Source organism: Miscanthus floridulus, chromosome 9 (assembly GCF_019320115.1).
Source record: "Miscanthus floridulus cultivar M001 chromosome 9, ASM1932011v1, whole genome shotgun sequence".
Taxonomy (NCBI): domain Eukaryota; kingdom Viridiplantae; phylum Streptophyta; class Magnoliopsida; order Poales; family Poaceae; genus Miscanthus; species Miscanthus floridulus.
Window position 1 is genome coordinate 98,572,753 of NC_089588.1, and position 14,162 is coordinate 98,586,914.

General features: G+C 47.3%; 1 protein-coding gene across 1 annotated transcript; it reads left to right on the forward strand.

Moving 5' to 3' along the window:
- Positions 1-13,674: 13,674 nt before the first annotated feature.
- Positions 13,675-14,093, forward strand: LOC136483628 (uncharacterized). The gene is made up of 2 exons (XM_066480739.1): positions 13,675-13,750; positions 13,855-14,093. The coding sequence occupies exons 1-2, from the start codon at positions 13,675-13,677 to the stop codon at positions 14,091-14,093; spliced, it is 315 nt and encodes a 104-aa protein (XP_066336836.1).
- The last annotated feature ends 69 nt before the right edge of the window (positions 14,094-14,162 follow it).

Here is a 14,162-nt window from a genome sequence, read left to right on the forward strand (position 1 = left end):
GGCATCAATGCAACAAACATATTACATTAACTTTATAAAAGTTAAAGTCACATTTTCTCACTTTAAATTGTCAAAAAATAAATAAATCTTGGAAAACTTTAGAAAATTATTAAATCCTTTAGTTTATTTAGTGTTTTCTAGTCACAATCCAAAGTAAAAAAATTTGGGTGTGACATAGTATCTTTGTTGGCTCTGGAAACTCACATAAGAGCAATTCAACAAACAGATTCTCTATATCCTTTCTAATTTATAGAAATAGAGATTTTGATTAAAAAATACCCTCCAATAACATCTTTAATTGGATCTCCAAGTATAGACGCCCTCTCAGATATCTCGATGGCTCTCTAGAGTGCCAACGAGATATAAAAAACTATTGGAGCATATTGTAGGGGTATAACCCCAGGTACCCATGGCAATGGACATGGGCACCACCACCAGGGGAGGTCCAGCCCATAAGATCAAGGCCTATGGTGTCCAGTTCTAGTTGGCATGCACCGCAAGGCAATCAGAACACATCTTGGAAATGAAGGAAGATCTTTTTGGATATGATAGATATCATATTCCTTGTAAATACTTACCATATAACCGAATAGATCTAGGCCTAAACCGACTTGTAACCCCACCCCCCAGACTATATAAGGCGGGTAGGGACCCCCTCAAATTCATCTCATGTTCAATACAATCCAACAAATACATAGGACGTAGGTTATTACGTCAATCAGACAGCCCGAACCTGTCTAAATTATTGTCCCTACGCCTTGTGTCACCATCTGGTTCCTATTATGTGCACCTCCACCGATCATCTACTACCGTGGGTATACCCCTCGGTAGACTACCGACCAGATTTCATTGACAGTGGCCTGCCAGGTAGGCGGTGTGCATGCTGATTCCATGGCCAACTAGATGGTCACTTTCTTGAGCTCCATGGCCTTTCCTAAGCCGGGCCAGATCTTCACGGTTGGATCTATGACTTGGGTCATCGGCCCTGACGGCAGAGGGGAAATCATGGAGGCGGTGCAGCATCACCCCACGCTGATCATGCTAACATCTACAACAACATCTCTGATCCTGACGCCTTGCCGCTGGGTTAGGAGATCCATCAACAATAATGATCTGATTGAAGCTATCGATCGGGTCATGGACCGCTTAGCGGAATGTCAGCTCCTCATGGATTTGGTCTTAGATCGATCTAGAGCGAGTGATGAACCTCCTGCACTCCAAGGTCACCATGCCACTAACATCGAGTGCCCTGCTTGTGCACACCGTCCGAGGTGGCAAGATGAAGATTTGGTGATCACGGCAACTCCGGAAGGGCATACCGTTCAACGCCGACCACTCCCTGCCCCAACAGAGAGCATGCTGAGGCCCTATCCTTTTGGGCTAGTGGGTGTAGATCCAATCTGTCAGGACACCATGCACCATCTTTTCACCGACCACGCCGAGCGCAGCCATGTCAATGACCTTTATCAGATCGACTTCCTTGAGGCTGACCAGCCTATGCCAATGATAAACATGGTGCAAATCTGAACAAGTCTTTTGGATGAAACGCTCCATACAATCTTAGAGGAAAGCCCCGAGCCATACTCTGAGGGCTCTACCAGCACCTACCCACCTTTCCCTCTAGGCTTTGGGAGAGAGCTCTTCATGGTTAGCCATGATAGCGTTGCTCTCGATGGAGAGACCAATGTCCAGCACCATGAACATGAAACCAGGAACGTCGATCGCTAACAGCGTCGCAATGAAGAAGATGTCGTCCAAGTTGCTAGAGGTGACCCACCGCCTCTCACTCATAATCTCCAATAAGAGTTCCTCATGGTCGACAACTAGCAAGTGGAGCAGACATCGAGCGCCAATCTGGCTGTGGCCACCCACGAGTTGGCTCTACTCCCACCAATGCCGGAGGTACTCAAGATTCAAGCACTGCTTCAAGCAGCTCAGGTCCAAGTCAACAACATCCAGAACCTAGCTTTATCTTATTCGACAGTGATATCACGCAGTCATAACCCCCGTAGCTTTCACCGTGATGGGGGGAGTCGTTACCATAGCGGCCAGATCATCCAAGGGGGTCCAGGGGCAATGTTGCCATCAATCCTGGATCACAAGGACCATGAAATCAGCGACCAGCTCGTAACGCCAACCAGGAGGTTAATCAACCCGTGCGCGGTGACACCCGTGACCGCATCAACGCCAATCTCAATGCCTGCAATCACATCAAGAACAGTCGTGCCCAACGACATTAGGCAGAACTAAAATGCCGACAGGAGTACGATGACCAACACGGAGACTCTGTTAGCCTCTGATGACTCCTCGCTATCGAGCCAATGGGACACCATGCCTTCACAGCAATGCTACGAGCTGTACAGTGGCTCATAGGCTTCAAGATTTTTGGGGTTGATCCCTATGACGACAAGGCTAATCCCGAGCAGTGGATGCAGCTCTACGAGATCGCCGTACGTTTTGCCGGGGGAAACAGCAATGTAATGGCAAATTATTTGTCTATCATGCTCTCCTAGATAGCCAACAATTGGCTTATTGGCCTAAGGGAGGATTCCATCAAATCTTGGGATGATCTCAAGAAAGTCTTTGTCGAGAATTACATGGCAACGTGCTAGCAGCCTGGCATGAAATATGATATGGAGAAACACCATCAGACTTCTGGGGAACCTCTGTGAAGCTACATCGGGCGTTTCTCTGAAACAAGGAACACCATCCCCAACATCGGGGACAGCAAGGCCATCTTTGCTTTCACCAGAGGACTCCATCACCATCAGGAGCTACGCTCCAAACTTTACTGCAAGAGGCCCCTGACCATCGGCGAACTCCTCAAGGTTACAAACTCATACATAGATTCCGAAGAAGCTGATCGGCAGTTCAAGGACGACGTTGCTCGTGCTTCCCGCTCGCATCGCCACCCACGTCGTGATGATGATCGCCGCGAAGAATGGCGTTATGAAGATCACGACAGGCATTACGATGATCGCGAATGTTGGCATAATGATCGGCCAGAGGGATAGAGGACTGCACAGCCACGTTGCCGCCGACTAGAAAACTTCATCAACAACGTAGAGCAGCCACGCGCTAAGCACAATTTTAATGCTGCCTACGAAAAGCTCCTTGATGGTCCATGCCCAATTCACAAGAACAGCAAGCACACCATGCGACAATGCTATGGCATGGCCAAAGCTTTCTGCGATGAATAGCAGAAACGGTAGATGCGTAAGGACGATGAGTCCGATGATGGCAAGGAGGAGGAGCATCCTAAGGATGCACGACTTCCTTTCCAGGATGCAAACAAGACGGTCGCCACAATCTTCGGAGGATGTGCCGCCTCCGAGAGCAAACGCCAGTAGAAGCTCACCGCTCGGCAGGTCATGTCGATCACCAAGTACGACATGGTCACCGATCCCAAATATCTAGACTAGTCAAAGCATCCTATCACATTTAGTAGGGCTGACCAGTGGGCAAATATCCCATACCCTGGGCATTTCCCACTCATGTTGGATCCAACCATCCACAACGTGCAATTCAAGAAGGTCCTCATCGATGGTGGGAGTGCCCTCAATATCCTCTTCGCCGGAGCCCTAACTAAGTTAGGCCTCACAAAGGACGATCTCGTCCATGTTGATTCTCCATTTTGGGGTATTGTACCTGGCAGAGCGTCCCAACCTTTGGGGCAGATCACCGTGCTAGTCTAGTTTGGCAGCGCCGACCACTTCCGTACTGAGTACGTGAATTTCTTTGTGGCAGACTTTGACACCACCTACCACGCCATCCTTGGCCGACCAGCTCTCGCCAAGTTCATGGTCATGCCCCATTATGTCTATCTAGTGTTGAAGATTCCAATGGAGCGGGGCGTCCTCACCCTATGCGCCAACGTCTCCACCGCCTATGAATGTGAAAGAGAAGGACTCGCCATCGCCGAAGCAATGGACCTCTCGGCCAGAATGGAGGCTTGCATCGCCGACTCTAAGAAGGTCCATACGTATAAAGCTATGATCTGACCAGTGTCATATAGGCTCTACAATCAAGACGGCATCGACACCCCTAATTCATAGTGCATTGAACACCTTAGGCGTTTCTATCCTTGAGATGTTCTACTAAAGATATGTACCTTTTTATGTATTTTAATAATAATTATATCTATGACGTTTTCTCCATTTGTTTTCCATAATTTTTCTCAAGTTACTTATTTCTCCATGCTAAACATCTTTAAGATGACATATACTATCACCCTTCGATTCGCCGACCAACCACGTTCTCCTTTGCGTTATCCAGAAGAAGTCTTATTCTCGGTCTAGCACCTAAACATGCAAGGGCAATAGTGCTCTGCGTCATGGGTAGTCGGTAGTGGCTCCTCGGCAATACCTATATTTCTAAGCACGCATAGGAGCTAAGCTCTTAACGCCATGGGGTGTGGAATAGCCAGGGTAGATAACAAGATAAAGGACTAACAATGCATTGTTAATATTAAATATTAACATTTCGTACATCTTAAACATAATGTTTCATACATAGCTGTTCGGCATAACATAGATAAATTTGTTACATGTCATCATGGTTGAGGATTAACATCGCCGAATAGATCCAAGTCATCCGCCATCTTGATTGCCAAATTAGACACCTCCTCCAGCGTGGTGATTTGCTTGTCGCTTAGATTTTGGGCAAAGCCAGCATCGATTCGTTCGAGCTTCACTGAGGGGTAGCATGACCGAACAACCGCCAGTGCATGGCCCGCGGCAAAACAAGCGATGCCTTGAGCGTAATGCTTGAAGTTCTCCAGCGCCGACCTGCACCTCTCCACGATGACATCTGACTGCGGTCGCCTATCGGGCTCTGACAACTATGGGTCGATGAGGTCTAGCACGGGCTTTATCCCGTCGGTCATGGCCTTCATTGTCTCTTTACTGGCCTCAAGCAGGAGCGAGAAGTCATGGAACTACACCTGACTATTGGTTCGAATCACTGCAGACAAGGAGGGCAATCGTCTTAAAAAGTTTCTCATAGCAAGATGAGTATTAACATGAAGAATAACTCACATTGCAGTTCATCGGTGAGTCATTTTTCTACCGTCCGAGCTTCATCCCTTTGTTTCTCCACTAGCGTTGTGGCTTCCCGCGCTAGCAGAGATTGGGTCTCCGCCTCCGCCTAGGCGTCACACGCCAAGCGCGTTTCGGTTTCCACCTCCATGTTGGCAGCACGCACCAAACCTGCTTTGGCCTCCGCTTGCCTTAGAGCTTCAACAAGCTCTACACCAATAAAAGATTTCGGTTAGCATGGGCAAACTAAAGATATAAAAGAAATACACCGAAGGACCTAAGGCCTTACTTTTTTTCTCGACTTACGCCATCACCTAGCTAATTCTTCAGCTTCCAGTTCTCTACTTCAAGTTGAGTCTTTTCTGCTTGTAGCTTATCCTGGTCGGCGTGTGCTGTAGCCAGCATCTTCTCCAGAGTCTTCACAGACTCGTGTGACCTCTAGTTTTTGGCAACCGACGGAGCCGCCCGTTCTAGCTGGCGTCTGCGGCTCTCGGAGATCTTCATTACCTCCTGCGGTGACCAGTACTTAACAGGCATAATCTGCAATCTCAATTGGTTGCACAGACTGACTTACTTCAATTTGGCCAGACATCGAACGCTAGTCCAGCCCTGAGCTTCTTCACCTGCTCGCTCGCCTCCTCATCCTCCACCACGTCCATCGTATCTCCATGGCATACGAAGGTCCACAAAAGCTGAGGAGGAGGATCCTAGGTATTTGGCGCTTCATGCTCAATTTCTTCAATCACTTTGGGGGACTCCCTTGCCTGCCTCGGTGCTCGACCAGCTCATGGTCAGACAGAGGGGATAAGTTCCATCCCTAGCGTCTGAGCCTAGGGACTGGCCCTTGGCTTTGAGTGACTATTTGGCTCAGCAGCAACATCTTCGTTCATTCCCTCTGGGTGCTTAAGGACTTCATCCTGGGGACTAGCCTGGTTTGCAGGTGCCTCTCATGTTTCTTCTGGCCATCCCGCCTCAGCACCCTGAGCATTTGGCTTAGCCGCCCACCAAGTAGTGCTGATGTTGACTAAGTGAAGCTCCTCGGCCGATGTTTCCCTACAACATGATGTCTTATCATCGATACTTCCACAATGGTTTTGCTTGGACTAAGTCTAGAGAAGAAACACTTACTCATTGGACCGCCTGTGTGTAGCTCTAAATGGCCGGGGCTTTTTGTAGCTCACTGGCCCTCCAGTTGCCGTACAAATCTTAAGAACACTGGAGGCGGCCAGTTCGCATCCGGTGCTTCTGTCCTCGCCGTGGTGGCCCTCTCAGCCGAAGCCTCTCGTCTAGGCTTAGGGACTTCACCCTGAGCAGATCTCTAGCCGGCGGTGCCTTGGGCTAGCTGGTCGAAGGCTCTGGTGGTGGGTGCTAGAGTGGCCATCCACATAGCTCGCCGCTGCAGCATCTCGCCTGTGTCTTCATCATTGTTCGACCAGTCCGCGATGACTTGTCAGTTGGCCGGAGGCTTTCTCATCAAGATTCCACCCTTGGGTGCTAGCGGATTGTTCGTTTTCTTCTTCTTCTTTGCCGGCTCTTCTAGGGGTGGCTCTTTCCTACAGCGGCGGCTGCCAACGCCTGGGAGGTTTCTCCACCACGTCCTCGGATGAGGACGACGAACTACTCTTCGATGGTGGAATGGCAGGAGCCTGGGTCGGATGGGCATCTACGCCCTTCAGCCAGGTGCCATCCGGCACATCGGAGACATACACAGCACGATCTTGCCCACAAGTTTTCAAGAAGACATTTGAACATCATCAAGATTTGACATTATAAGGACTTCAAATGGTACACTCTTACCCGTGGTGGTGGATTCATGATGTTGTATGCCTTCTGTTGCCCCACATTGTCCAGTTGGGGGTTAGTTGAAAAAAGCTCCAGGAGGCGAGCATAGGCGACGTCTGAACTTATCCTCTCGAGGGCTTCCCGAGCGGTATCTTCATCACCTGTGTATTCATACGCAGGGTGGACTCTCTCCTTGCTCAGCTGAATCCAGCGGCAGATGAAGTTGGTGGCTACACCAACTCCGTTAAGATTGTTTCGCATCTGACCTAGGATCTGCAAAATCTCAGTGACCTGGGTCTTGCCGACCAGTTTGCGCTTGGCACTGCTAAGTGGTCTATGCCGGCAGACAGGCTCGGTTCAACATTTCTAATATAAAACCACTTAGCATTCCATCCTTTCAACGACATGTTGAGAGGCACTTGTATGTATTCTCTTACCATTCCATCCCTTAACTGTAGATAAACACCGCCGACCACTTTGGGGGACCTAGATCCAGAAAAGGGTTTGGGGCAGAAGAAATAGCGAAAAAGATTGACGTGCGGAGCGATTCTGATGAACGCTTCGCACAGATTAATGAAGAGGGAGATATGAAGGATATTGTTGGGATGGAGATGGCACAGGCTAATGCCGTAGTAACCAAAAAGTTTCCACAGTAAAGGATGAGCAGGAATCCCAAATCCACGAACAAAATAAGCCATGAATACAAAGAGTTCGCTAGTATCGGGGGTCAGGAATGGTTCACCTACAGTGAGGCGTCATCCGGCGGTTGCTTGATCGTGCAGGACGCCTTCGAACACCATTCCTTCCAGGATCTTCTGGGTGGTCATAGATTTGACCCACTGCTGGTCGCAGCGGACTTTGCCGGTACTCTCCGCCACCTCCCTCCCTAGCTTCTTCGGGCTCCAGCGGCTACGCTTCTTCCCGCCTTCACCATGGATCGGATTTGATTCGATTTGGTTGTGATTTTGATTGCGGAGATGCTGCGGTTGTGGCTATAGCAGTGTGCAAGAAGGCAAAGCACCGAGTACTCTACGGTTGCGAGGAAGAAGGTGTGCTAATGCAGAATGAGGAGAGTGTGCCGCTATGGGTGGATTGAAACAGTTTGACCCTGACCCTTTATCTTTAGGGTTTTTGGGAAACTGCGCTGACCACGCCACATTGTTCGCCCCCCTCTGCAATATTTGCGCCACCTCCTTCGCACCTCTCCAACTTCTCCATCAATTGTTATTTGGGCCACTATAATGGGCCCCCGGGCATACTAAACATTCAAGCCTGCTTCGTCGGTTTACATCTCCAAATTTCTCCACGGTCTCCAATTTTCGCCACAATCTCAATATTTCGCCACGGTCTCCAAATTTCTCCACGGTCTCCAAATTTCAACACGGTCTCCAAATTTCTCCACGGTCTCCAAATTTCTCCACGGTCTCCTTATTTCGCCACGGTCTCTAATTTTCGCCATGGTCTCAAATTTTCGCCACGGTTCTCCATTTTCGCCATGTTCGCCATGGTATAGTGCTAAGCACTCTCCGCGTTCTCCAAATCTCTCCATGTTCTCCAAATCTCTCCATATTCTCCAAATCTCTCCATGTTCTCCAAATTTCTCCATGTTCTCCAATTTCGCCATGGTATAGTGCTAAGCACTTTCCATCTTCTCCAACTTCGCCATGGTATAGTGCTAAGCACTCTCCAAAATCCACCATGGTTAATAGCTAAGTATTCTCTCCATTTTTAAGTGCTCAGCACTCTCCAAATTTTACTCCTATGTCCAGTGCTAAGCACTGAGATTTAGTCCTTTATACAATTATGAATAAACTCCAAAAAAACATAAAATACTATGTAGGATATAAAATTCACCGATACATTGCTCTTGATAAACTCCACTCTGTTTCCTTCATCACCGAGTTCATATATTTTATTTTTAAATCATGTAATAGCCGTCCTACATATTTGTGTTGTAGGATCATCGTCTGGGTGGTCGCACCATCTGGCCTTCAGATTTCTCCGCCGATCAACTGGTTAGACCACTAGGTTAATGATTTCATCGCCAACCAGTTGGTCGGACCTTTCGGCATTCACTTCTACTCGGCGCTCACTTCGCCGCCAACCAGTTGGTTGGGCTGCTCGACACTTGATTCTTCGCCAACCAACTGGTCAGATTGTCTATCGTTTCATCATCAGTTGTGCTAGGGGCTCGCCAGCTAAGCTGGGGACTTCGTCTGCCGATTCGCTTGTTGGCTTACTATGTTTTGCCGACGCTGCATGTCATGTGTAATATCAAGGTTTTCCATGATGTCCAGACCAGGGTGTTGATCATGGGCGGCACGTTAGAAGCTTTGATAAGTATATCTATCGCAGCAATCCAGTGCTAAGCACTTACCATTTTCTCCATGTTTTACCGCTCGATATTATCAAGTTTTACTCCAGATGTCCGGTGCTAAGTGCGGGGACTTCATCCTTTACACTTAATTATTTGATCCTACTACAAGATGTTTTCTATCTTACAATAGGAAATCAAGAACTGAACAAAACCTAAACCCTAATGAGAGTGACGGTTACTAATTATAGAGCCCCGGATGTCACCCTCCCTAGACGTGCCCCTAATGGGCTCTAAGACAATACACGGCCCAACGGACCAAAAGACGGTGTCGCAGCACCCTGGTAGATTCTGGATGCTGACTTGTTTCGACGATTCCCGTTGATTCCGAAGGGCTTTTGACGTGAGACCACTTGCATTGGCTTCCTTATCTAATTAGCTTTCCATCCCTATGTAGATCGTCGAAAACGGAGCCCAGACGCGCACATGTGACCAGTTTTATGACAGACTGGTCCTAGAACCCGAGATGGGCTCGAACTTGATTTGGGCCTCCACTTTGGTGACTCGAAACGGATGAGCTTCGGGCCTCCTTCTCGGTTAAGACACCCTCACTGATCTCCTCGTCCTCTATCTCCAAGCATGGTCGTATGCATGGAGCTCATGTCCTTATCATGACCAGACACCATCAGCGTCTGATCAGTTGATCACGTGCTCTAACGGTAGGGACGACCGGACACGTCCGATCAGGATGAAAGCAGCGTCCGGTCAGTAGCAGAAAAAGCGAGATTTCGTCTCCAACGGCTACTTTCTCGGTGGGGCTTATAAATAGACCCCTCAACCGGCCATTTGAGTATAGTGGAGCTGAGGAAACATATCTAGGGTGTTGATACACCATTTTAGCGATCTTCACTTACATAGTGCTTAGTGATTCATTAGGTGATTAGCGTAGGTGCTTTACGAAGTCTTATGTTGATTAGACCACCGCTTATGCACTTGCTCTAGGTTTAGGCCTAGTGTTTAGTAAGGTTTGCATACATCTTACTACTCGGTGCTTGCGCGCACCATTGTTGTACATCGGAGGGGCATGTAGTCTTGCGAGATCACACCAACCGCGTTTGTGGTGTGGCCGCCACCGTGTACCGAAGGGAACAAGGCCCACAGTGGTTCGGACAGAAGATTGATATTGAAGACGGCAGGGAGCGGTCTAGGAGAGGCTTGCCGGAAGGCACACCAGAGACCCACTTGCGCGTGGGGAAGGTCCAGAGCTATCCATGGAGTTACCCGACCGAGAGCTTTGCCTTTGCAAGGGATTCCTTGCGAGGGGCTCCAATGAGGACTAGGGGGAAGCATGTGTGCTTCTCGATACCTCGGTAAAAATACCAGAGTCATTGACGGGAGTTTGCATATCTCTACCTTGCTCTTTAGCTTCGGCATTTACATAGTTTACATAACTTTTTTTACGATACAGATAGCAATACACTAGCAAAACCATAGTTACATATTTAGATAATTTATCTTTTGCATAGGTATTGCTAAGGTAAGAAAAAGAGGCCAAAGTTTAGAATCGGAATTTTAAGTTGCCTAATTCAACCCCCCCCCCCCCCCTCTTAGGCGTCACGGTCTCTCCAAAATCTGCCACGGTTAATTGCTAAGTATTCTCTCCATTTTTAAGTGCTCAACACTCTCCAAATTTTACTCCTATGTCCGGTGCTAAGCATGGAGATTTAGTCCTTTATACAATTATGAATAAACTCCAAAAAAAACATAAACTGCTCTGCAGGATATAAAATTCACCGATACATTGCTCTTGATAAACTTCGCTCTGTTTTCTTCATCACCGAGTTCATATATTTTATTTTTAAATCATGTAATACCCATCCTACATATTTGTGTTGCAGTATCATCGTCTGGGTGGTCGCACCATCTGGCCTTCAGATTTCTCCGCCGATCAACTGGTTAGACCACTAGGTTCATGATTTGGTCGCCAGCCAATTGGTTGGACCTTTTGGCATTCACTTCTACTCGGCGCTCACTTCGCCGCCGGCCAGTTGGTTGGGTTGCTCGACACTTTATTCTTCACCAAGTCGGATTGTCTATGGTTTCATCGTCAGTTATGCTGGGGGCTCGCCAGCTAAGCTGGGGACTTCGTCTGCCGATTCACTTGTTGGCTTACTACGTTTTGCCGACGCTGCATGTCATGTGTAATATCAAGGTTTTCCATGATGTCCAGATCAGGGGGCTGATCTTGGGTGGCACGTTAGGGGCTTTGATAAGTATATCTATCGTAGCAATCTAGTGCTAAGCACTTTTCATTTTCTCCATGTTTTACCGCTCGATATTATCAAGTTTTACTCCAGATGTCCAGTGCTAAGTGCGGGGCCTTCGTCCTTTACACTTAATTCTTTGATCCTAGTACAAGATGTTTTCTATCTTACAGCAGGCTCAGGGACCAAGTGTGTACACTTCACCTTGCGGTGAATGTACTGTTTTTCTTCTTACTGGTTTTTCAGCTAAGCTGGGGACTAGCTGTGTGCTCGGCTGAGCTGGGAATTGGTTGTTTAAACTAAGTGATCGTTGAAATTCTTTGATCCTAACACCAGGTGTCTTCTTCACCTACTGTCAGGCTCGGGGACTATAATGTATACATTGCACCTAGCGGTGCTTGTATCAAATTTAATGGTCATGGATGATGATCATCTGACTTCGCCAACAAAGCCTAAGTGTGTACACTTCACCTAAGGTTGAGAATTTTAAAATTTTAAACTTGAGCTCCTACATCCTTCTGGCAAGCCTTACTTGGCTAAGTCCGAGATCGGTCAACTGATAAATTGGCTGGTTTCAATTTCCACCGGTCGGATTACCAGTTAAACTGGTTGTCACTTCGTTCTGTTGATTAGGATTACCCATTAAACTCATCGGATTACCAGTTAAACTGGTCGGCACTTCGTTTTGTTGATTGGATTACTAGTTAAACTGGTCAGATTATCAGATTTGCTGGCTGACTCTAAGTTAAACTGCTCGGACTTACTCAAAATGGCGTTGCTCAGCGGATACAAGGCGCTCGGGGACTAGCCGTGGGGGTATAACCCAGGTACCCATGGCAATGGACATGGGCCACACCGCCAGGGGAGATCCAGCCCATAAGATCAAGGCCTATGGTGCTCAGTTCTGGTCGGCGTGTACCGCAAGGCAATCAGATGACATCTTGACGATGAAGAAAGATCTTTTCGGATATGATAGATATTGTATTCCTTGTAAATACTTACCATATAACCGAATATATCTAGGCCTAAACCGACTTATAACCCTACCCTCAGACTATATAAGGCGGGTAGGGACCCCTCGAATTCTTCTCATGTTCAATACAATTCAACAAAGACACAGGACGTAGGGTATTACGTCGATCAGACGGCCCGAACCTGTCTAAATCGTTGTTTCTGCGCCTTGTGTCACCATCCGGTTCCTATTACGCGCACCTCCACCAATCATCTACTACCGTGGGTATACCCCTTGCTAGACTGCCGACCAGATTTCGTCGATATATACAAAGATATAAAAAAAATTACTCAAATGACTCTCTAAATAATAATTTAGAGAGTAAATATTAGAAAGACTCTTGAAGATGCTCTAAGTGCACTATGCCAAGTAAACAAACAGATATTGTCTCATTATATATTTATATTGCGGACTTAAATCCTCAGAGACAAAAGCCGTGGCGGCCAAGCGATGTGATGATATAGCATCGCAACCTCCACCCCGCGGCACGGAAAACGTAAGTGCTAGTTCAATCTCGTGGTCCTGTGTCTTGTCGTGTGGACAGAATCATTGGTGCCGGAAGATGTTTGGTAGTATTTTCTTGGGCCACCGTATATCTGATTTTGATCGGAAACAAATAGGCCCATTCTAGGGTAGTGCAAGCATGCCTCAGTAATGAATGGCCAGCTAACTAATAACAAATTTAAAATCATAACAAAATCACAATTGGCCCGATGACTAAAACTCGTTTCGGTAAGTGTAGACGTACAATGATTGTATACCATATATATATACTTAAAGGATCGTAGATAGCTGGTACATTGATATTGCACCGTATTTAAAAGGATGCTTAGATTGCTGTTAAAATGATTTAAGACTTTCGCTATTTATCCATTGACAGATATTTTATACTAAATCTGTCAGATTTCCATTGTGCTTTAGGATTTTTGCTCCAGCTGTCACTTTACCGGGTCTGTAACTATTGGGTCACATTTATAGAAAAAAAATCTAACAGATTTGACCACATAAAACATGTCGATAGTTAACTGGACACTCCCATGATTTAATTTACACCATATTTGGATCTCCACATCACACCATACCCAAAGTATATTAGTACTAAACAATATAATTGGATTTGCATATCCAGAGTACAAATATCGAATATAATAAACAATATAATTGGATTTGCATATCCATAGAGTACAAAGGCTCTCTTCGTGTGTATATATATACATATATATTATAATAATAGACATAGCACTCCTCCAAAGTCCAAACACAACCATGTCGTCGTTCAACAACAAGAATCTATTGGTGGCTGGGTTCACCATGGCATTGCTGCTCATCGTCGCGTCGCATCGTAAGTCCCAGAAAAACAACAATATATTCATCGTATGTAGTAGATCATTCTTGAAAACAGCCATACAATAAACTTGTTGTGACCGGCTGCATGCATGGATGCAGGCGCGACAGCAGCCTGCGAGTCGAGGACGGGGATCGTGTGCACGTCCGACGACATGTGCGTGGCCATCTGCCTGCAGAGGGGCGGCGGCTACACCGGCGGCTACTGCTCCACGGAGCACGTCGTGGGCGACCCCTCGTGCGTGTGCACCCCCTGCGCTGCGCAATCGACGACGGCGGCTCTGGCGGAGGAGCAGCGGGCCGGCAACGGAGACGCCGGCGGGATGGGAATGGCCAACTGATTATACGCCGCGCCGGATTTTGGCCGTCTAGGTAGTAGGAGGCTTATCGAGCAATGAAAATCAGGGCTT